Below are 25814 nucleotides of genomic sequence, written 5' to 3' on the forward strand. Positions count from 1 at the left end.
TCGCATTGAAAAAGCCTTCACTAAACAATCAACTAGAGACTAAGCAATTAAACTTATTTAGAAACGGCATAACGTAAATTATTTTACTCTGGAACAAAAGAAAACACATTAATCGTCATGACATCGTTGCTCCCGTGATAATTGATGTGATTTCTCAACTTTTTAACATTTCTTTATAAATTGTAGATACTTTTTCATATGCTTATGTATTTTTTACTGTACTGACGATGAAGATAGTCGAAAAGCTTTTACAATAAATTGAACAAATTTTTGTTTTCTTGATTTTTATCGAACATAAAATCAGAATATTCCGGCAAGAATTTTCAATTTTACTGGATTTTCTGAAATCGCCACCCTTACATGGCATTTCTTTATCACAAAAGTCCACCCTTACAGTGCATTTCTACTAACTTGAAAAAACACCGCCTTACATACCCGTCGGTCAATTTGCCCAATTGCCACCCCCTAAAAGGCCTTGAGTTTACTCAAGACCAGTAGTCAGATATACGAGTCATAAATGCGTTTGAGTAGAAAAACAAGTAGCCTATCCCTATCCCGTTTCGCGAAATCTTTAAATCTAAGTCAAAAGGTGGTAAGAACGAGACTTTTCGGTTCACCTTATGGGTAGCTTGAACTATGCTAAAGCTAAAATAGATGGGCTTGGAGGTCTTTTTGCTATAGATCTATTCAAGGTATCAATCGTACGTCCGACAAAAAATTAATTATAAAACAGCCCCGTTAGTCCATGTCATTCAAGGACTGAAAGTAATCATGAATGATCACTTCTAACTCAAGCTATTTGTAAAGAGCTACAGATAGAACGGTCTCGAGAAACAACCGTGTCCGTTATACAGACAAAAGGACGAAACAAAGGTCCCGACCTTATTTTCCAGTAGAAGTGTTTTGAAAGAACATATCTCATTATAGAATTAGTGATACCTTATTCTTAAATATAACGTGGTCGCCTTCGTCCACAGCTCTGGTTCCACAAGAAGAATAACCAGCTTCCAAAACCAAATATGTTTCATTAGATTTTTCACTTGGTCCACATGTAGGATCATTCCATGAAATATTGTATTGGGAGATATCACTTTCAGGGATTGAAATTTCGGATTTAAGAATGTAAATTGTGATCTTCTCGGTATCGCATTCGCTTGAAAAACCTAAAATAAAAAAAGCACAATGTAGAATTACTGGTATTCACTAGTTATAGACTTTTAAAACTTTTTTAGCTTAAACCTTGGGTCATTTTTGATGCAGAAAATAATCAATTCTGGAGAATTGTTGCGAACCAAACCAGCTGGCACACAACGTTAAATGTTTCAACGTTTGTTTAACGCTATATGGACGTTATGAACATCAGATAACCGCTGAAACAACGTTGTGACAACTTGGACCATTTATACCTGTATTACCTGTTGTAGTATTGGATGTTGAATTGGTTGCTTGAACAGATCGATACCAAAGTGAGATACAAATAATTGACAACCACATAAACGACATATTTCTATGGAAAAATACCACAAAAATATCTTTAGTTTACTGGATACTGGTTTTGTTGTAATTTTTGTACAGCTTTGGTTTTCAAAGTTGTTTGGTACAACAAGAAGCTCAAAAATCAAATTTGTATAACCAAAAAGACCCAAAAATAAACCAGAAGCCTGTATTTGTGGACAAGATGCAGTACCGTAGACACAAATCATATTGTAGGGGGCACTATATGCTTAGTATTTAAGGAGGCCTCACCATGGTTGGGGCCGACGGGCCAGGAAATTTTTTGGAATTTATACCCTCCAGATTGGCTAAAACTGCCTCTCCAAAAGTAGCCTGGATATCCAGGCTGTAAACTATTTCACAGTCTAGTTTTTGATATTTATGTTCTGGTTTACAGCCTGGTCTCCCTAGAGCGATTTGCATTCTCCATATGAGAATGCAGTCCGCTTGCTTGCGCTCACTTCGCTAAAGCCGTAAGGACCAATCTACACGGCGTGGAGCAATTCTGAAGCAAAAATAGGATAGTCCTCCACTTGCTAGTGAAGATAGAGCTTTCTGTTACATGAAAACATGAAAAAGAAGAAAACAGAGGCAAGTTCATTTTCCAAGAAAACATGTTTGGTCATGATTATGCATGCAAACTTGTTTATAGACTCTGGTGTAATCTTTGGATGTTTTAAATGGTTTTAGATCTTGTAAGGCTGCTTTTTTTCAATTTATGTTTTGCTGCCCTGGGTTGGCTGGGAAAGTTTTGGAAACATGGGCTTGCACTTTCATTTTCTAGGGAGACCAAGCTCTATAATTTTAGAACTTTGTATGTTGAGGTAAATTTTTTTTTTCTAAAATTTTGAGCTTGGATATCCAGGCTACTCCAAAAGCTAATATTCAGCAAAAAGCAAGTAGAAATCGCGTGCATATTAGTATAATTTCAAATAATAAGACTATCTTCTTACATAGTTAGTGCGCTAGTTAGTTATTTCGTTCTGTAGCACACGTCGGCTCAACGTAGAAGTGGTAAAAAGAGGGAAGAGATTAAGCAAATAAATCAAATAAGTAAATATACAGACAACGTTGACGAAATTTACACCTTTTTCAAAAAACACCGTAATGTGGTTACGGCACTGATATGTATAATCATAAAGTTATTTTGTTAGAAGTTTGTTCATCTGGAAATCGTAAAACTTACCTTGAGTTCATCGTTGAAATTATTTGCAGTATCTTTCTCACTCTACTTTTTGACACAACTTCCAACGTCTTCACTGTGCTTTACTGTGTTTCTGAAGAATCTGTATGATTGATTAATTTGTCAAGACATTTCTAATTTATAGTTTTTCCCGTCATATGGTCTTATAAACATTTTGAGGTCCCAAGGGAATTGTTCTTTGTAATTTATCTATCTTCTAGATTTGATAAGAGTTTTAACTCCCTAAGGACTATCTTTTTCGCTTTTATTGGCATATGAGATTAATGGATTTAATCATAGGTGCGTTTATACATTCTTTTTGTCATTTGGTGTATCATGATTGGTTGCAAGGGAATAGAAGCTATTGTTTTGTTTAGCGCAGGTTTGAATACACGAAATCCTTTTCCCTTAAGGTCATGTTAGAGAATTCTTTAGAGTCACTTGAGACGGAAAAGACAAAAACCGTACTTGAAAAACAGCATTGAGAAATGCAAGTTTTACCCGAAGGGTAGAGGCGAAACTTTAACCCTTAAACTTTAACGACAGATTGTATTTAGCGGTTCCTTTGTTCTGGAAGACTACATCTTTTGAAATTTAGCGATAGATTTTAGTTTCAATCCGACGTTTGTGTAAAAACTACGTGCGGGCGTTCTGGATGGAAAATAAGTGGTTTCATTTCCCATCCAGGAGTCTTGCCTCTAGCCCTTCTGGCTTGAAACTCAATGGGTAGGGTCACGCATTGATTTCAAAGCCTCAAAGAGGCTAGATCCTGGATGGGAAATGAAGCCATTTATTTCCTATCCAGAACACGTGACCCGTTTTTTTTCAAACAAAATTTCTAAATGCGAAGCAAACTTAAAGGGACATATAACAGACTGTATGCAGCGGATACAAAATCAAAACAAATGTCATATGTCAAAATAAAAAATCTAACCAAATATGGCTAATTGTGACTGTTCAATTGTTTTACAAGTTTGTTTTGGACACGTGATTTTAATTGTTCTCTTTAATGACACGTGGTTTGCGCAATGTTTACATTTTACTACTTTAGTGTCCCTTTAATAAGGCTTCGCTTTTTAGTCCCTTCGGGCTTTAAACTCAAATGATTAAGAATTGACTAAGCTCCTATTTTATACCCAGAGCTTCATTGCACCTCACGCCAATCATCAGCGAAATGAAAACGTTTAAAATGAAAGTCCTCAAAGAAATAAAAATATTGAACCCCTTCCCTACGTCCTCATTTTGGAACAATTTAATTAATAGAAAAACCCCTCAAAATGTCTAAATACAAACCAAGATTGTGAAAAACCTTTAATCACTGAGATGTTCTAAAAGTTTAAATTGTCCGACCGAGTCATTTAAAATACTCGTTGTCCTTTCAGTGCTCTTGATTTTTTGGTTCGAAATAGGAAGTTCGAAAGTTTGTGTTGTGGTTGGGATTCAATCTGTTCAAACAAAGAAATTATTCGATAAAAATTAATTTGTTACACGACCTTCGAAGGATATATTGGGTCAGTGAGGTCCGTATATGGCGAGGCTTTTAGATAATGAGATAATATTTTTTATTGATCAAATTAATGTTAACTACAAAAAAATTAATTAGAAAAAATAAAAATTTACGAAATTTTAACTGCTCAAGTCAGTTACATTTCTAGTTAAATTTCATTGTTTTGAGTCTGTCATCTGTGATACTCAGTCAAAAATTTATTTTGTTCCTTTATCATCGATAGTCACCATTGCATTTCTTTTCTTCATTTTGGCGCTTCTTCGATAACATACAAAAACCACGGTACCGAGAAATATGAACAACGCAAATGAAGAAGCAGTTATGATCAAGATGTTGGTAGCTTTTGTATGACTTGCAGTGCTTTGCTGTGAGACTGTTCCGTTCTTGTGGGTATCGAGTGATGAATTTGCGAGCTTTGTTTCTTCTAAAATAGTATTACTTACATTATTACAGTGTGTCCGAAAAAAAAAAGCTAACTTTATTTTAGGAAAATTCATAAATTTTAACACTTTCGAAAGACGATGTTATCATCCGTTAAATGGACGTACACGCGAAGTTTCAAGCCGCCCCCAAGCCGCTATTTACAGCTATGGAAAATAACCCTTTGGAACAAATCTGTAAACGCAGTTATCAATTCCGTCACTGTTTACTCCACCTCGAGCTTAACTCTGTCTTTAGATTTATCCCACCCAATTTATTCCCTAATAATGATGTTAAATCTACATTTTCATGAAGAATAGACCTTTTCATAAATTACGTCACGAACGTCACTTGCCTCGTATTCAAACAATTTCCATGGTGATTATGTCCCTTGATGATTTTTTTATGAATATAATGTAGTTTTGATAAAATCCGCTCTGGGAGTTAATCAACATGACAATAATTTCAAAACGAGGCTGATATTCGTGATTTAATTTATGAAAAGGTCTATTGGGACCAAATTACAACATATATTTGTCTGGAAAAGTAATCTTACCTTTATTGATTGACGATGACGTAACGATAATCAATCCAGTTCGAATGACGTAATCTTTACTCAAAACGTCAACAAACGTCGGATCTTCAGATCGTCTTTTCCGTCTACATCCAAATTCGCATTTTGTATCGTTGCTGCCTTTCAAACAAATGTGAGTCGAACAATGGATGTAGACCATACCGTTCGAGTTTTTGAATCGAAATGCATTTAGTGAAAATCGAAATTTCTTGGTGTTTTGAGCTGACGGTTGTAATCTGAATCTGTGATGATGATTATTATGGCACCTGAAAAAGATTCAAAGAAAAATTAATTAGTAATGTCGTAACTAATGGTCCTGCTCATTATCGAACAGAATTTGATACATGATATCACTGAAGAATAATTTCAATTTTAGTACTAAATACCTGGAAAACTAAGCATACACTCGTACGTACTAATAATTAACAAGAGCCGATAAATTGTTTCTGCTTTGCCAAAATAATTCATTCTAACTAATTAGAGAATGGATTAAAATCATGAAACAGAAATGACGGTAACTGGCCTGATTCTTTTTCATACATTTCAAGTGTTTGCCTGCTTATTCATGTTCTTTGCACCATATATTCTCTATTTACACACCCCCTTCTCACAACAGACCCGATAGGATTTTTTCAGCCAGTGGGGATAGAAATGACGGACTGAAACTCGATGAACAAAAGCATCGTATTTTGCAGTGAGGATTGTTTTATTTGATTATTCTCAGTGGAGATAAAAATTGGAGGATAATTTTCCACCGGGACGATATTTTGGATAGTTTTTTTCCAGTGGAAAGGCATCCTAGTGGGTCTGTGAAATGAATTTACCCCCAAAACGCCGTCCAATATCATTTGATTAATAGAGCCGGACTAAAAATGGAAAAATCAAGCTGTAATAAGGGCCGCTGCTAAATGAGGGTCGGCGTCAAAAGAGACAATAAGGTAGATATACCTTTCTGTAAAAATATTTTCCCTGATAAGGTTAGTACGATCAGTACCAGGTGTCACATAACAGCTTTGTGGAACGATAAATAAATCTGCTGCACTTTCAAGTTCGATTTCCAAATTGAAACGGTCGATCATATCCAAAACAGCCGGATACATAAACTTTTGATTGAATTCCGACGATTTATAGAGGTTTATTGAAACAGTGAATTTGCCGCTTGAAGCTGGGAATAGAAAATTATATTTAAAGGATTTAAGAGATTATCGATTTTCAAAGAATTCTTTCCAGAAAAGTTATTTATCTTAAAAAACTCTGATCAAATTCTGGTAAAATATAATGTAGGTTTTTTAAACGATGGACTTCCACACCCCTGCATCAGAGACCAGGAAGGACCCCCTACCCACTTGAAGGTTAGGTCAAAATTTCTTTCCTGGTGGGAAAGATACCCTACAGTTGCAGACCCACTAGAAAATTGACTTTGTTTTCATCTCTATTTGAAATTCAATGGAAATAAATTGCACTCTAAAACCACTGGAATTTTTGACCTGGGAAAAACAGCACTTATATCCTCCTTTCATCCCACCGGGGCTGTGAGACAGGGGTGTATTTGAGAAAAAGATTTACTACAATTGGCATCAGATCATTTAAAAGTTTTCTTTTAAACTTTTAAATGGTAGCTTTTCCTACCCGTTGGGAAGAACATATTTTAGATTTGATTTTACCCAGTTTTTAAGCAGTTTCAGCCCCACTAGATAATTACCTTTGTTTTCATCCCCATTTGAAATTCAAAATTGGAAAGAAACTGCACTCCAAAACCATCCCCACTTGATTTTTTGACTTGGGAAGAACTTCTATCCACATTGGGATTTCCATAAAATCTTCCTCAATGTGAAGAATTTCCAACGGGGCTGCGAGACAGGGCTTTGCAATATACCAAGAATTATCGAGAAACTTCCTTCCGGGAAAGCATCATCACAATCATCATCATCATCTATCGACCATGGTCGAGACGATGGATTCTACCCTCTGGCACCAGGAGTCGCGGTCTCGCATCATAGATTTATAAAAGCCAAAAGGGCTAGATGTCGTGCTTTTGGCTGAAAAGTGTGCCAAGGCTAGGTAGGAAATCCTACCTAAGTCACGTGGCATTACAATAGAATTTCAGCGCTTGACCAATCAGAAGCTTCGCGGGTTTTCGAAAACAATAGCAGCAATATTCACTTTTTTTTTGCTTGGAAGAGCTTAAAGCACGACATCTAGCATCTAGCCCTTTGGGCTTTACAAATCTATGTCTCGCATATCAGTTTCTAGGTCAAGTTAATCGAGTGGACACTGGTCGCAAGGGAAAGCAATCACTTACTAGACTCTGAAGCGACCATCTGAAAGGACTCTTGACCAATGACATTGATTGCATACGCCCACGTGACATTCAGAGTAATCTTTGGAAGTATACATATTACTTTATATGTTGCAAAGGTGCCAACAGTTTCTAGCCCTGGATTCGAGTATGATAAAGTTGAAGGCTTTGCTATGTGGACCTGTCAAAAGAAGAAATTTTGTAGGTTCTGTGATGAAATTCCACTCAAACTTAAGGCTGGTCTCCACTTTCGCGCGATATGATCGAAAACTTTTTGACGTTTTTGTAAGGACATTTGATTTGGTCGGTTGAAAAATGAAGCAATTCCATTGGTCGAAATTGACGTAACAGATGAAAAAAGTAGAACTTCCTTCAACTTTCTTTTGTTCGGGCAAAACCTTTTTATGACGCAATCTTTTCTTCAGGCAAACAAGATTCGCAAATATGCGACAAAATATTTCCCAACAACAGCTTTTAAAATTGTAATTGAAATTATTTTCTAACGATGAAACAAAAATTCTTGTCCTTACTTTTTCTTATTCCTTAACTCTATCAATCACTATAAATAAAGTTATCAAATAAATATACTATAGAAAAGAGAGTATTTTACAAATACACCCTGATAAGAATTTGTTTTCTTCGCACACGCATGCGGTGATAGGCGCGAGCGTTGCACGCATAGAGGTTGTTTACATCAAATTTCTCGAGCGATACTTTGTTAAATTAGTTTCCTTGTGGTAACATACACGGAACCGTCCGCGAGAGATGATCTAGACATGTTCACGGACTTATATCTGGATGACGGACTTTTGGCTATCATCCATGTTTCTTGCCTTTATAAATATTGTGTATCATGATACTAGCTGGTCTCTCTGCCAGTTTTTTAGAGAAGTTCTAAGAAATTTTACTTCCCATCGACCGGGTCGTAGGTAAAATATCTTAAATTAATGAATGTGAAAATTTTGCTTCGTTTATCTTTTAGACCACCTCTCCATATCAAATATCTGCAATTATTATATACCTGTAGGCAAAAACAGCCATTTAATAATTCCTGATATACCATGGCTATTATACCACGGTAGAATTTTTTTTTCAAATTTTGCTTTCAAAGTTTGAGTTTTTTTGTTGCTCTTGTTGTTATCAAAGAAATTCATTGAAATAAATCTATTGTCAATTTCAGAAACCAATTTTATGACTTAAAGTAATTAAGAAAATCATTAAGAAAGAAAAACATTCGAACGTTCGATTAGGGTGTTTTAAGTGAAACGTTTAGCTATTGACATAATTAATGTTTTATTTTTGCCTCTAGGTATATAATAAAACATATATTCAATAGGTTTTCGTTGGTTATTGGATTTATTAACCCTCGGTAATGTATATTCAACTCGGCTTCGCCTCGTTGAATATTACATCACCTCGGGTTAATAAATCTCAATAACCAACTTTTACCCATTGAATATCTGCTTATTAATTCAAGATTGAAGAATTCGCAACGCTTTTTTGGTTGCGGTGGGCCCAAGGTGTACTGGAGATCATTTTATCTACATCATTCATATATACTACTATAGCATGTTATCGTATTGAAATCTTGCCACGTGGGGCATACCCCCTAGATACCCAACAGTAGCCCAAATTCTATAAGCACAAATTAACTTTTGGATTGGATACATTTTTCAGCATCTATTTTAACTTTAATAATATGGTATTTATTTTAATGATTTAACTCAAATTTTCTCAATTGGCGCTTATTAAATTTTTGTGAATATACTTTAGGTGCGGCGCGTTATTAAAAGTTCTATTCAGTTTTCATATAAAAATTTCTTTTTTGTCTAAATAATAAAAAGGAAGCAGCACAGAGAAGGGTTAATAAATTTGGATGTAAATACGGATTATAAACATTGAATATTAATATCAAAAGAAAGAAAAATAATATCAAAGTAACTATTTGTTTTTCGATAGCCAGTTAACTGTCCTGGCAAACATATTTTTGATGCCTTTTAAAAAAATTTATGCCCCAATGAATTTTTAACATTTTCACACTTGATTTTGAACTTTGAAATCCATCGTCCGTTCATAAAGACTGGAATGGAGATTTCCGTTAATTCTTCTCAATTCATGATGTAATCTTTTACACGGAAGCACACGAAATAATACTAATAATAATTCCGGGTTATCTCGGGTGCTTTCGTGGAAAAGATTACGTCATGAATATCATGAATAGCGAGGTTAAATATTTTGATGAAAATCGCCACGACGGATGGAAAATGCTAGTGATGACGTCATAACTCGAGAATTCCGAACCTCAGTTTTGACAAATCATGTTGCGTATTTTCACAAGTGTATTTCGTTCGTTGCAGGGAATTACCCCCTATTTTCATTACTGGGGGAAGATAGTGCCGTAGCCTGCAGATATTTAAATTGACTTTTATTCTAAAAGCCATTCCAGTCTAAATCGACATTCAGAGCTTAATTATACTACATAAGTAAATTGCTGAGTTTTAGTAGGAGTTGGTACTTAGGAAGTAGAGAATTGGCCTAAATCAAGCTGTGTTTGAGAAGTAACGTCGAAATCTTTTAGTGCTTTTTGCATCTAATTTTTGCGGTCGAAATAAAAATATTAGTAAAACAAAATTATAAAAAGGGGGGAATTTAGTTCCCTAAGGTATTGCATTGTATATTGGTGTCCCAGGTGACTTATGGCATGTGTCAAAATTTTCATGTTTTTGAGACATGCCATAACTTACCTCAGCTTTTTTTTTAAGACAAGCCTACATAATGTTTGCAATGAAGAGTTTCTTTGAGCTATTTACAGTATAAAATATAAAGTACTATGAAAATATATTTAAATCCACATAAATTCATAGAACATCAAATACAAAAATCTGGAAAATGCAAAATAATTCCTAGAATTAGGGAAAGAGAATTTCATTTAATAAATTAGATAATCATTTTTTCTGTAAAATACAAATAATAAATAATGGATTAGTTAATAATTTTATAATGTAGTAAAGTTATTTTCAAAGTTTTGTTTTTCTAGTACTACTGCTTTTTAGAAAAGTAAAATTTACAAATGGTAAAATTGAATGTCAAACGATTGTTTTAAAACCCAAAGATTCGAGACTTGAATTTTGAGGGAGGGAGGAAGATGAAATGCACGGTATTGAAGATGTGAGTGAGTATAGAATAATGTAACGTCGAGAACGATCAACTCCTTTCATTTCACTTGCGACACATGTAGATATTTTAACGAGATTTTTGACAGGCAAACCAAACGGTGTAACGAAGGATTAGTCTACCTGCCGAATTTAAAGTATTTTCATTGCTTCATCATATTACACCAGCAGCAAGAGTGCAAAAGTATCAGGTATCAATGATAATTTCAGACAGACGAGTTTGTGCAACCTGAAAAATAAAGAGTAGGGATTATTACCAATTTCAAAACTTGTCCATACCTTATTGGCGTAGCAAAAAAGGTCAAAACAGCAAATATAAATTTTTATTGGGGACCACAAAAATTAGAACAATCCCAAAACCAGAACTGTCTGATATAATATAATCCCTTATAAAAATTGTAACAGTTGCTTCGAAAAATTACATCATAAATTTTTGTGATTCATAATATGGGAAATTATAAGTTTAAAGTTTTTAAAAACATATCAGCATTTTATTCATATCCATTATGTCATTCTGTGAAATAAAAAAATTGAGAAAATCTCTTTCAACCATAAACTGTTAAGATCAACATAAGAAACATATTTTAAAATTTAATTTTACCTTTTCTTATGGGTCGTATCCTGAATATACATTTAGGTGACAAGTAAATTCTGGTTAACACTGATATGATGTTTGGCGAAGACATTTGATTGACGGTTTTGAAGATACGATTCAATCCGGTGCCAAATTCACTTCCACTCCCACTTGTTATACTTCATTCAGCCGAACAATTGAATTCATTCTGGTCTGGTATATACCAATTATTTCAACAAGCAAAAATCCATCCAAATATAAATTTTCATTGTTAATGTCTTGCATATTAAATTTGTTAGCTATAATTGAGATTGTTCATTGTTCATTGTCATATCAGAAAGAAATGCTATTGATAAAATCTAAAATTAAACTTTTGCATTCAAATAATTTTGCCATGGTGCATTGAAATCTATGGAACATTTACATGGTATCAGGATAAAAAGTATTCCTCTTTTAGGGGCGACGTCCATATTCAAAGTTGCCACGGGTAACGGGAAAAGACCGTTAGTTTTCAAACATACCTACCCACCACCTTAACGGTCTTCATGATTTGACCAAAATTTTACCGAAGCTTTCATTCCCGCTAAAATCAAAACAAACGGCCCGCTACAAAGGTCGCCATTTTCAGAGGTTTACAACCGCCAAATTCCATCACAATTTTTAAACGGCCTTTGTTTTTAAAACTCCCAAAGCAAGAATGTTATACTCTGAAACCACCCCTAAATTGCTCAGGGAAAGGATTTTGGATAGCATGCTAAAGGAAAAAGCGAAGAAGTGAGCGCTACGATAAGCGATTTTTGATTTTTTCCTTGGAATTTTTAGTGGAGTTTCATACACTAACGGTCTTTTCCCGTTACGCGTGGCGACTTTGAATATGGACGTCGCCCCTTAGGAGAAAGTATTAAGCTTCAGTAGAGCATTCCCTTTTTTAGCAGATACCATATAAATAATTCAATTTTACGATAACAAACAGTAGATATATTAAAAGTCACCCCAAAAAGGAAACACCCTTACCCCAAAAACAGCCATTCTCTGGTTGATAATAATAACCTCAGCCATTCGCTGGTTGATTATAATTAGTGGGCAGCACCCCTCCAACCCCCACCTGAATAAAGTCACCCCCACCTGCATAGGGTAACCCCCACCTGAAAAATGCTACCGACCCAACCCCCACCTTCTTGGACCACCCTCACCTAAATTCTGAAAAGTTTCCAACCCCCACCTGAAAAAGGTTTTTGACTGTTTTAACAATTTTGAGGGTAAGCAAGGTTAATCACTTGAAAATAATTTCTATGCTTTTTATACTTCATACATCTTTTGTTATAATTATTAGACTTGGGAAGAAATAGATTATGTATATGTTTATGATGAGCAGGGTTGAAAGAAAGTTTTTGAGTCAAAATAAGAAAACTAGTAAATAAACTCTCCAACCCCCACCTGAAAAAAGTCACCCCCACCTGTATAGGGTAACCCCCACCTAAGATTTGTGAGCAGGCTAACCCCCACCTGCTTAAATTTTTCTGAAAACCTCCAACCCCCCCCCTAAAGTTAGGGGGGGGTTCCCACTATGAATTAATGCCAGTATACATTGGCAACATCTCTTAAAATTCGGGACTGGAGAAATTAAATTATTTCAATCCACTCAAGTGGAAAATCTTTGTATCGACCTCTTTGTCGAGAATGTTTTTCAATCCACTCAAGTGGATAAAGTATATTTTTGCACTGAACTTTTATATCGGTGATCAAGCAATTATTACTCACTCTTGGAGTAAATGCTCTATTACACACCTGCTCAGTCTGGCACGTAGAAAAGAAAAAAACAAAAAATATGATAAAATATTGCATACACAAACCTCAGATTCACTATAAAAGTTATCTGAAGGGGAAACTGGACTCTGGACGACACTTTCAACCAACTCTTTCAATCTAGAGCAACACAGAACATAAAAACCAAACGTGAACGCAAAGCTTACTGGGTAATTAGTTTGATCACTTCAAGAATACTAGGGAGATAAACTTCCACAGTTTTCCATATCCTTAATATTGTTTTTATCTCAATAGTAATAAAATAGCATACGCCAAAGCTTTGGAAAGACTAGCTACTGACACTTATTCATTCTATTGTTAGTAAGTAGTAAGTAAGTAAGTAAGAGATCGCGCGACCGCTTTCAAAAGTTTACATCGAACCTCCCTAAAAAGCCGATTTTAAAAACATTTCCCCATAAAGCGGGAAATATTAATCAATATAAAAGGGGTTGCGCGCGTTTCAGAACTCTTCCGTCCCTCCACTCTGTTTGCATAGCAAAGACATGCGGGAGGCAGGAGTGACAAAAACAAGCCGTAAATCGAGCCTCCTCGATTTGTAAGTTGCAAACAAAAATTTAATGACAAACAAACGCCGTATATCAAAGTAAGACAGAGTAAGATGAAAACCCTAAACACTCTCGGGGGATCTTGAATTTAAAAAGAGTTACAGTCACAATAAACAGACTGTACCTTTATAATCATTAAGGTTGGTGAGTCCAGTCAAAACACAGATTTGATCTGTAGCGTCATGCTTCACCTTACACCTTTACTTTACAAAATAGAAATTTTTTTACAATAAACCAAGGAAAATGTCAAAATTTCTGAGATGAATTTTTTTTTGCAAATTATCATGTGTAAAAATACTAAAAAAAAGGAAGTGAGTTACTGCTTTAATGTTAGAGTTTTTATTTATTCAAGATGAATCGTAAATAGCAAAAGGTCTATTTCCAAAATATAATTTTTTTTTAAATAAGGCACGACAAATTTTATCTATTGTTCTACAGGAAGGCCTTCCTAAGGATATGGGTCAGTCCTGGTCAGCAAGTCAGCATATAATAAAATCAAATCTCTGAAAATTTAGGGTCAAGAAGGTCAAGATTGACATTTTGAAGCACCTGACTTTTTCCTCTTTATTGATGAATGATAGGTTTGGGATGAATTTACAAATACATCAATTTTCAACTTGTTCAGTGGCAAATTCAATATTATTATTTTTTCTATTTTGAAAAATTAGGGTCGGTCAGGCCTGTAGAACAACAAATTAATTTGGTCTCACTCAATGCCAAAAAGAAAAAACTTTCGAGCCCGAGAAATAATTTCATTTTTCCAAAAGAATGCAAAAAAGGAATATTCATGACAAAAGTATTAAACCACATTTTAAACGCATGCAAAGGAAAATTCATAATTCGCGACAAAAGTTTTCCAAGTTTTAAACGCACGTTGAAAGAAATCTTCAAATTCATGACAAAAGTATTCCACATTTTGAGCGCAAATTGAAGAAAATCTTTAAGTTCATAACAAAAGTATTCCACATTTTAAAAGCACGTGAAAGAAAAGTTAATAGTTCACAACAAAAGTTTTTCCCATTTTAAACGCATGCGAAGGAGAAGTTCATAGTTCACAACAAAAGTTTTCCCCATTTTAAACGCATGGAAATGAAAAGTTCATAGTTCACGACAAAAGTTTTTCCCATTTTAAATGCATGCAAAGGAAAACTCAAAGGAAAATTTCATAGTTCACGACAAAAGTTAATCCCCGTTTTAAAAGCATGCAAAGAAAAATTTCATAGTTCACGACAAAAGTTTTTCCCATTTTAAACGCATACAAAGGAAAATTTCATAGTTCACGGTAAAATTTTTCCCAATTTTAAATGCATACGAAGGAAAAGTTGATATAGTTCACGACCAAAGTGACCCCATTTTAAACGCATGCAAAGAAAAAGTTAATAGTTCACGACCAAAGTTTTCTCCATTTTAACGCATGCAAATAAAAAGTTAATAGTTCACGATTAAAGTTTTTCCCATTTAAAACGCATGCAAACGAAAATTTCATATTCACGACAAAAGTTAATCGCATGCAAAGGAAAATTTCATAGTTCACGACAAAAGTTTTTCCCATTTTAAACGCATACAAAGGAAAAGTTCATAGTTCACGAAAAAAGTTTTCCCCATTTTAAATGCATGCGAAATAAAAAAGTTAATAATTCACGACGAAAGTTTTCCCTGTTTTAATTGCACGTCGAAAATCTCCAAATTCATGGCAAAAGTATTCCACATTTTGAACGCATACAAAGGAAAGTCCATAATTCAACATAATTCACGACGAAAATATCCCACATTTTTCAATGGGGGGATTAGCTAACTTTTTCAGAAGTTAACGTTCTTTGTTGGTCATGTCCCGTGAGTGTGATGTACGTTCGGGTTGTCGGCGCTTCAAAATTTGGAAATTGGCCGCTATAGAATTTCCCTCACAAAGTGGTTTCACTTCCCAGATGAGTGCCATTATTGTTGTAAGAAGAGATGCACCAAGAAAAATTCAATCATCAGATCATCAATCACTCAATTTTGCTTCAGGTTCAAATTTTTTACAATTAATTACTTACTTGGATAACTTGGAAACAAACCACCAAAACGATTCTTCTTTGTTTGATGCTGACATTCAGTGTTTCTTTTTCATTCAGGTCAGTTCAGGTTTATCCACAAATATTCAGTCACTTGCCTTGTCACCACAATTTAAGTATAATATACAGGCAAATTGCAGTTAGTTTGTTCTGAAAGTTGACAAATATTGTGTGCATCCTGCTGTTTTTTTCAACCAACCAACAGGGAAACAAAACAGACTTCATAATTAACCATTTCTTGTCAAAAACCAAACTGCCAAAGAAAAATTGAGAAGGCGAGCAACAGTTGTTGTACGAAGGCAGGCTATAGTTTGGCAACAACAGCAGTTTAATCATCGTGTAGAAGGTGTAGATAACTCTCTTTGTTGTTGAACCAGCAGAAGAAAATTGAGGATCCAAATCAATGTCATTCCAATCCAATCCACAGCAAGCTGATGTGCTGGCAAGGCAAGACGCAAGAAGAGAAAGTTTTTTGTTGGTAGGCAATAGCAACCGGTCCAAATAAATAAACGCGCGGGAAAACGGGGAAAACAAACCAATCATAGGAGTTCTTTTGCTGCGACATGAGGATTTAGTTTCGAAAGCGATGCGATCTGAGGAAACACGAGAATTTGGTGTCATGTAGTCATACACGAACACTGAATTTTCAAAAATGTTTAGCGATATGAGACTGTTCATCTAATGTTTCCAGATCATCTAAAAAGAACGACAAATAACTATTAAAAAGCGACAAAAAGAACGACAAATTTTTAAAGAACGACAAATTTCGTATTTCGCCATCCACAACCCCGACCGAAAGTGACTGTTCCACCCCTAGAGATTCATTCCTCTTTGATTGTCACGGGAATTAACCACTTGTGGTCTAAAAGAACGACATATTACGCATGCGTATTAGTCTCTATTTGGGTGAGCTGGAAACATTACATGAACTAACTCATATAGGGCAATTTAGTATATCGCGCGCACATTTTACCAAACGAGATACGCGCTGCGCGCGCAATAAAGTTAAGAAAAACTGTCTCCCATTTCGCACGAAAGTTGGAGACCGGCCTTAAGGTTGGATGTTGTATGTGTCAAGAAAACTACAAAATATGATATATTTTGGCGATTCCAAACTCCAAACTCTTTTTGAATCTTCTAAACCTTATTTTACTTTCTATGAAATTGCTCTAATAAAAAAAAGTATACTCTAAAAAGACCATATGTTCTTATAAAAGCCTACATACCGTATTTTTAAATATGATTTCATTTTCATTGTCTGCAGCTTCAGTCCCACAAGACGAATAATCAGCTACCATTATCAAATGCGTTGTATTGGATTTTTCACTTGGTCCACAAGTAGGATCATTCCATGATATGTTGTATTGAGAAATATCACTTTCAGGAAAGATTGTGGACTCCTCTTTGGGAATGATAATGGTCAACTTGTTAAACTCGCATTGTATTGAATGGGAATTACCTAAAAATGATAATATTAAAGAAGTTTCAGATAAAATCTTGTGTAGGACATCATATACCATTTTGACTCATTTTAAATAAATGGCGTTAGATACCTTATCACATGAAAATAAATATGGAAGTATTCAACACGAATTGAAAAATTTCGTAATTATAAAAACCCCCTTAATTAAAATCATCCGTGGTGTAAGTACTTGAAAAAGCAAATAAAATTCGTGTTAATTTTTTGCGTTTTAATTTCAAGGCCGTTAAATACTTCCATATTTATTCTCATGTAATAAGGCAATAAGGGTAAAAAACTAAGCACTGAGCGATGTTTGGGAGAACACGACGTTCCACTGACTCAGTACCGCATATTGAATTTCTCCAGCCATTTGGGCCGGAAATTATGTGCTCCGTATTACGGAGATAAAATCCTAATACTCGAGCTAATACTTTATAAGATTTTGCCCAGAAAGATTTGCAGCGTAATCGCGTGGTAATACGGGAGAATTTTAGCGAGCCAATTTGTACAAAACTTATTCATAGATGATATTTAATTTCCTGCTTGTTTTACTTGCTACCACTGAAGTTTGGAGTAATTAATTATATGCAATAGACTGATGCGTTCGCCTCAAGGAGTATTGAGACGTTATCAGGTTATCCTGACGCTAAGGTGTAAGGATATATTTGTCATTGCGTAATATCTACGCAATTTGAAATCAAAATTGTTTCGCTTTTACTAAAGATTTAGAAATATGGAATTAATCATTTGAGCATAGATCTTTCCTCTTTCAATGCCTTTTTTTACATTTTTACAAATTAATTGGTCAGCCTCAGCTGAGCATTCATTTCCCTATTATTCCGGGGCATAAGACGATCGAAAACTCAAAATGTGTTACCCCGGTTTCCCGATTATCAATTTCGATTTCTTTTCGGATTTAAATCGTGGTCATCCATTTGGATTATTGCATCAGCCATTTTTATCTCCCGAATAACGCGCGCTACTTTATCTGTGTTCATTGATTTTTCTGCTAACTGTAAAAATTAGCTTCCCAATACGTTGCCAATACAGTAGTGAAAATTAAAAACAAGAAGTCGGCTGGCTGGTTTCATTTCTCAAAGATGAGAGTTTTCTTTCTGCTTCATTTCAAAGTGTACTACAAGTACTGATTTATCATTACTTACATTCCAAAAAAATAAGATAGCAGCGTTTCATTTTTCCAAACAATAAAAGATGGCTAGAGCAGAAGACCAACGAATCTCTTCATTTTAACTTTGGACTGTTTATGCTGACACATGGAAAGGTATAAATCGAGGTTATCTTCAATTTTTATGCATTTATAGTTTTAACTACCTTTGGAATGTTACATTAGTATCCTTTCTTGGCGTTGACTTCTTTGTAAATTGGATTTCTTCTCAAAACAAAATGTTTTTTTTCTCGGCCATCATGTGTTTCATGAAATCATATTATCCCAGACGGTGTCAATCGAACAACTTCGAACAAAAATCGCAATCGCACTAATTGAACATAATCAAACACGATGGAATTATTGCGATTCGATTCTAAATTTCAAACGTAATCCAAATGGCCGATTCCTGGGTATGATATTCGATTGTGTTCGATTGCATTCGAGTAAGGTTAGATTGGTAGATTGGTTCAGTTGAATTTACATTCGATTTTGTTCGATTACGATTATGTTCAATGAGTTTGATTGCGATTAAATTAAAAAATTGGATCACTCTATTAGTGCTTTTTAGCGTGTGGGCGGCGTTCGATTTGTTCGATTGACACCGTCTGGTCATGGCCGTGTTTTCTTTCCACGGGCTTATTTTTATTCATATGGGTCGTGTGTTTATTCCATAATACTCTAACTATAATTATTTTCATCTCTTCTGTCTTCAGGTGAAGGAGCTTGATGGGTGACTTTTAACTACCGACTGGCTGAATCAGCAGTACTTTGGTGGGTGAACGTGCACAACAAAGAAGCAGCATAAAACCAAAATATACATAGCATTATGACTGTATGAACATCAGATTGTGACTGATGGAGAATAATTTAAAATGGTCCTGCTGAATATAAATTGTACCAGTTCATGTTTATTTCGTGTAATTGCAATGTTTACAAATAAATGTCAAAGAGAGGAAAAACCTTTTAGAAGATGACTGACTGGAAAGCAGAATCAAAATGAAAATAAATGGTTGCTGTTTTCTTCATTGAAGATTTCTTTAATATTTGTTTGATATAGCAGGAATCATTTTGATTTGGTTTGATTGATTCCAGCGCTCGTGCTGGCTCTCAAGAGATTTTTGTTCATTGGAGCTTGACCAATTACAATAAGACCAATTTATATTTGTCTGTTTGTATGATAAAGTGATAAGAAAAGCATGAAAAGAGGGAGCACATTTTGAGAGATTGTACCGTGAGATCGGGTAACTTTGTATCAGTGGAGGCTAACATGCATAGCCCTTGAACAAATGACCTGGCTGGTCATTAAAATACAAAGTTAAATCAAAACAAAAATGGTAGAGTAGAACTGCGAGTGGAGCTGCATAGATCATTGATTTGAAATTTTGCCGCCTTGATTGGTCAGCCATTTGATGGCTATGCAAGTTTCACCCGAGTGATGCAAGTTACCCGACTTCACGGTATAGGTTCTAATGGCTGGAAAGCTCAAGATCATCTTTCAAGCTACACATTATTTTCTTTTAAATTTTGAAGGGAAATATATACTGTAATATATTTTTTGAATTGTTGATAAATTTGTCTTTGTAAAATTTTATTGACAGCTAATTAATTGTTTCAAAAAGTCACAAAAAGATGGGATAAAAAATAGAGTTTTTCAATTTATTCAGATAAACAACCACTTTTAATAAATGTGTCAGTGGTTCGAAAAATGACCTGGACATGGAGTGGAATTCATCATTTGAGTGTTGAAAACGATACCTGTCGCATATGATTGATTAGTTGAAGATCCCGTGGTCGAAGATCAAAGCCCGTTTGTCGTGTTGATTTTTATACTCAGCCTTGCACTATTATTAACACTTTTAATCTAATCTTTATTCCCGTGCATCTATTAATAAATATTAAACTATTGGCTGACCTTCCAGCGCAGCTGGTTTATTTTTCCTTGAATCTCGGAAATATCTCAAATTTCCCTAGCAAAATATGAAACCAAAACTCCCAAAAGATTTTAAGAATCCAAAAAAATGTGAAATATAACATTACAATCACGTAATACTTACCCAGTATATTGATCATATTTAAACCAACCACAAAAAATATAGCCTGAAGCCTAAACATCTTACCAACACCAAAGCTTCACAACACTGATAGTAATAGACCACAGTAATACGAAACTAATTCTCTTTGAGAGTAGCTCAAAAAAAAAATCCCACCAACCTTATCATTCCATTGCCTCAAATCATAGAAATTTGATTTTTCGCATGAATTGAAAGTCATTTACGACATTAATGATTACCATTGGGACATGATTTTATTTTATAGCTTTTTCTCTATTTGCCGAATTTTTTGAACCATTCCAGTTTTTCACATCCCTGTCGCAGTGATGTAGAGAGAAATGTTTAGCCATTTTTTCGGGCTTTACATCTGTGGAAAGTACCTGTTTGCAAAACCCAGTAGGGATTTTCGAAATCACACTAGCTCTCACAATGGAGATGAGATCTTGATAAATTTTGTAATGGTAATAGAATTTCCCCACCGGGAATCATTTGTCTTTTTTCATTAGAGATTTTTCAAACCGACCACTGCGATGGAGTGTTTGCGAGAGAAGGGAGACGATAAGAGTTGTGTTGTTATTTAGTAATCATTCTTCTTCGCAAGGATCGGTACGGGAAAATTTTTATCAAGCAGAAAAGGCGCACAAAGTGTTCTACGAAACGTTAAACGTGAGATACATAGGATCTGGGAATCTTGATTGAGGGTGGGAATTTTAGGTTTAGGTGGGACCTGAAACCCCTATATTACCATAACAATATCTTGAAAACGAGGTGAGTGCTGCTCGCGAAGTAATCTCTGGACTGTCTGGAAGTAGTACTAGTAGCGTTGGTCACGCAAGAATTAGAAAGAGATGCGAATGTAAAAAACACAAAAACAATTAGGTTTAATTCGTCATCCAAAATACATCTTAATCCCATTTATACTAGGTTTTAGAGGCAGTTTTAGAAAAAGGGATGACTCTTCTTTTTCACTATAAAAATCTTTTTTCACTTTCAGTATAATAAAGCTAAAAACGGGCAAAATGGAACAATTTTAAAGGATGCAACTTTAAACCCAAGAAAAAAAGGTTTAAATAAGCTTCAAAGTATAAATTAGAAATATTTGGTCCCGAGTTTAGTTATTTTTTCCATTTCTAAAGAAAAACGAAAAAACGTAAAATACATAAGCAATGAAGTAGAAGCCCGAAGGGCCAGATGCAAATCTTGTACATTTCTAAGGCAAGAAATATTATGTTTTATTTTTTCGTGTACGTGTAATATATTTTTAAAATCTAGCGGCAACTTTTACTTTCCATCATCTTTCCGCTCATGGTGCAACTTAGGTACAATTTAGCGACTTAAAAGCATCCTACCTTATGGGGAAAAATGTCGGACAATTTGGACAATTTAGTCGGGTAGAGAGTGACCGAATTGTAAATTTGGTCTGCGAAAAGTGACCAAAATGCCTCTAGGTGACGAATTTTTCCAGCCCCTTCGTGCCGCTATTTCATAGTGAACATCTAAATGGTCATGACAAATCCCACGTCAAAGAAACTTTAATTCTACAGGTAAAATCTTTTTCTTTGTTTCTCACATGTAGTTTATACAATTTTAAAAAAATTCATGATATTTTTATATATTGAGTACAAAATTAACTGAAAGTAATTAACCGAAATTTTTAAATAAGTAAAAGTGAACAGTTTTAATCTAAATATATTGGTTTAGTGCATTTCCAACTTATTTCCATTCTTTCTTGAACCATTTCGACGGCGACGTAAACCAACAAAAACCAAGAGAGAACAAACGAAAGTTAACATCACCAAGATGATTGTAATGAGAATGATATTGGTCGTGGTTTGAAAGAATTGAGCATTGTTGGATTCTTGGGTGTTTTGACGAGCTGAATCGTCATCTAGAAGAAGACAAATATGAAATTAAACATTGTGGCACTCCTTGCCTAAAGAATGTGAACCAGTAAATTTTAGATGAGCAGGATTGGTGGTTCTGATTTTTTGGCACTTTAAACCTAATGGTCTAATCAGTTTTTATTTCTTTGATGTTTCTTTTACTCATTTAACCACCCTTCACATTGCCATTCCAGGATGAACACTTTTTATCAGATTATTATATTTTCATAATTTTTTGAGCCTGTCATTCCTCTAATAAAAAAAGATTCTTTGAATTGTTGAAAGCTTACTTGCCAAGGCAGTATTCCTATCTCATGCTGTAAATTTGAAATATTTCAGAGATGTCGCAACTTACTTCTAGAATTTTCAGTGACAATGATCAATCCTGTTCGAATGTCATAATCCTTGGATAAATCATCATCAAGTGTTGTCAAAGCATTATCCTCCACTGAACGTCTTCGTCGTCCTTTATTTTGCTCACAACCAAATTGACAGTTTGTTTCGTTACTACCGCTCAAACAGACGTGAGTGGAGCAATGAATGTAGACCATACCGTTCGAGTTCTTGAAACGGAATACGTTTAGTGAAAATCGGAATTTCTTGCCATTGTCAGCAGCAGTTTCTTTCTTGAAAACATGGTCTTTATTGGGACATCTGAAATTCAAATTATAGGCAAATATTGAGGAAAACTGAAAGAAAATTCAGTATCTAGCACTTTATTCAATACGAAGTCAATAGTGAGGTTAAGAATCAAAGATAAATCTATGCGACGAACGGACCTTTTCTCTGCAAGGTGGTAAGGGTAGAAAAGTAGATGTTATATCTTCTTTGTTCAACAACGAGGACCTTTGAGAAAACTGGGAAGTACATTAGTGCAGGATCCGTCGATTCATTACCCATAAGTAATACGCACTTGATTTCACACAACAACGAAGATTTTCAGTTTTTCGTTATTGAGCTGTTTTAGCCTGGATTCTAGAAAATGTAGGTCCACATGTTTACTGCAGGTTGCGGGTCAAAACCAACCCGTTCGTCGCGTTGATTTATCTTTGATACTTGACCTCCCTATTTCTAGTCAGGAAACGCAGACCAGGAACATTTCATTTTTTCTGGTCTAGTCCAAGTAAATTAATTTGTTTGCAGAAACAGGTGGGGAACGCATATGATTATACACTGTTAACTTATTCTCAGAAACGGTTTTGGTTAATCCAAGATTTATGAATTTTTTAGACGTACCGATAAAAGAGTTTCAAAAAGCTATTTGTAATTGATTCTACAAAAGCGTTATATTACCCGTTAGTAATCAAATCTTCTCGAATGGCATCATCACGATTTGAGGTAGAAGTACCATAACAGTTTCTTGGCATAATGAACAGATCTGCAACAGTGTCAAGTTCAATTTCCAAATTGAAACGTCCCAATCTATCAATAACTGCAGGATATTTAAGACTTGCGTTGAATTTGGCGTCTTCATGAAGATTCATCGAGACAGTAAACTGGTCGGTGGAACCTAGAAAGATAATGTGTATAAAATCACCAATGAGGCAAGGTTTACGCCAGATTGAAAGTAAAATTACCACATTTATAAATATGCAGTGTGAAAATAAAGAAAGTGCCCGATTCAATCCTTCATTCTAGATGTGGTGAAAATTTTAAGGTGAAGACTTTCCTTGCTAGATAAAGTTAAGGTCCTTTCCAGTCCTTTGGCTTTCAAATTCAATGTGTAAATAGTGCTCATCTTATCGGCTGATAATTCCTATTTTGACTCACTTGATACGCCTTCAACCAACCCAGCTTTGGTGATATTGACTCCATTTTCATGTGTTATATTTACTCCTTGTGGGACGTTGCATTCAACGGAATATGTAGCGAAAGTATCGATCCTTTCCAATAGATCGTTCTTGTATGCGTTGGTTTTGTTCAAATTGATGGATACCTAATGAATAAGATTCATCAACATTGACAGGATTCAAACAGGTTTAACTGAATAAAAGAATTTAGAGAGCAATCCCTGGGGAGCAGTGAGTAAGTGACGATATGTGCAGCAAAAGCATTGGGTGAATTTCATATTATCACACTGAATTCGGAGCCCGCAAAACATTTAGAGAGTCATGATAATAGTCATGTATTTAACTGGAAGGTTCTAATTTCGGCACCACTTAAGAGCAAAGAAAGGAAAAACTTAGAGGCTTTCCAAATCGCATTGAAAAAGCATTCACTAAACAATCAACTAGAGACTAAGCAATTAAACTTATTTAGAAACGGCATAACGTAAATTATTTTACGTTGGAACAAAAGAAAACACATTAATCGTCATGACATCGTTGCTCCCGTGACAATTGATGTGATTTGTCAACTTTTTAACATTTCTTTATAAATTGTAGATACTTTTTCATATGCTTATGTATTTTTTACTGTACTGACGATGACGATAGTCGAAAAGCTTTTACAATAAATTGAACAAATTTTTGTTTTCTTGATTTTTATCGAACATAAAATCAGAATATTCCGGCAAGAATTTTCAATTTTACTGGATTTTCTGAAATCGCCACCCTTACATGGCATTTTTTTATCACGAAAGTCCACCCTTACAGTGCATTTCTACTAACTTGAAAAAACACCGCCTTACATACCCGTCGGTCAATTTGCCCAATTGCCACCCCCTAACAGGCCTTGAGTTTACTCAAGACCAGTAGTCAGATATACGAGTCATAAATGCGTTTGAGTAGAAAAACAAGTAGCCTATCCCTATCCCGTTTCACGAAATCTTTAAATCTAAGTCAAAAGGTGGTAAGAACGAGACTTTTCGGTGCACCTTGTGGGTAGCTTGAACTATGCCAAAGCTAAAATAGATGGGCTTGGAGGTCTTTTTGCTATAGATCTTCAAAGTATTGATCGTACATCCGACAAAATTTTTTTTATAAAACAGGCCCGTTAGTCCATGCCATTCCAGGACTGAAAGTAATAATGAATGATCACTTCTAACTCAAGCTATTTGTAAAGAGCTACAGATAGAACGGTCTCGAGAAATAACCGTGTCCGTTATACAGACAAAAGGACGAACCTGATTCTCCAGTAGAAGTGTTTTGAAAGAACATTCTGATTATAAAATGGTGATACCTTATTTTTGAATATAACGTGGTCGCCTTCGTCCACAGCTCTGGTTCCACAAGAAGAATAACCAGCCACCATAACTAAATATGTTTCATTAGATTTTTCACTTGGTCCACATGTAGGATCATTCCATGAAATATTGTATTGGGAGATATCACTTTCAGGGATTGAAATTTCGGATTTAAGAATGTAAATTGTCATCTTCTCGGTATCGCATTCGCTTGAAAAAGCTAAAATAAAAAAAGTAGCACAATGTAGAATTACTGGTATTCAATAGTTATAGACTTTTAAAACTTTTTTGGCTTAAACCTTGGGTCATTTTTAGTGCAGAAAATAATCAATTCTGGAGAATTGTTGAGAACCAGCCCAGCTGGCACACAACGTTAAATGTTTCAACGTTTGTTTAACGCTATATGGACGTTATGAACATCAGATAACCGTTGAAACAATGTTGTGACAATGTTGTGACAACTGGGACGATTTATA

General features: G+C 34.9%; 2 protein-coding genes and 1 long non-coding RNA gene across 4 annotated transcripts in view; all 3 read right to left on the reverse strand.

Annotated features, from left to right (window-relative positions):
• Positions 1-25814, reverse strand: part of LOC136812771 (ZP domain-containing protein-like) — a 29344-nt gene that overhangs the window by 2672 nt on the left and 858 nt on the right. Inside the window, exons 1-3 of one of the 2 annotated variants that reach the window (XM_067069293.1) lie at positions 2681-2797; positions 1416-1507; positions 940-1163 (exon numbers count right to left, since the gene is read on the reverse strand). In XM_067069293.1, coding sequence (XP_066925394.1) covers positions 940-1163; positions 1416-1507; positions 2681-2691 — 327 coding nt within the window. In that variant the 5' untranslated portion in view covers positions 2692-2797. Of the gene's footprint in view, positions 1-939; positions 1164-1415; positions 1508-2680; positions 2798-25814 lie in introns of those variants that run through there. The other variant, XM_067069295.1, reaches the window with a different exon arrangement.
• LOC136812773 (uromodulin-like) lies at positions 4377-20447 on the reverse strand. The gene is made up of 6 exons (XM_067069297.1): positions 20335-20447; positions 16877-17109; positions 7481-7658; positions 6127-6343; positions 5161-5444; positions 4377-4608 (listed from the first exon to the last, which is right to left on the reverse strand). The coding sequence occupies exons 1-6, from the start codon at positions 20390-20392 to the stop codon at positions 4382-4384; spliced, it is 1197 nt and encodes a 398-aa protein (XP_066925398.1). The 5' UTR covers positions 20393-20447; the 3' UTR covers positions 4377-4381.
• On the reverse strand, positions 10414-11356 carry LOC136812728 (uncharacterized). Its single transcript, XR_010847387.1, has 2 exons — positions 11252-11356; positions 10414-10879 (listed from the first exon to the last, which is right to left on the reverse strand). It is a non-coding gene; the product is annotated as an uncharacterized lncRNA (long non-coding RNA).

Source organism: Clytia hemisphaerica, unplaced genomic scaffold (assembly GCF_902728285.1).
Source record: "Clytia hemisphaerica strain Z4C2 unplaced genomic scaffold, Clytia hemisphaerica genome assembly, whole genome shotgun sequence".
Taxonomy (NCBI): Eukaryota; Metazoa; Cnidaria; class Hydrozoa; order Leptothecata; family Clytiidae; genus Clytia; species Clytia hemisphaerica.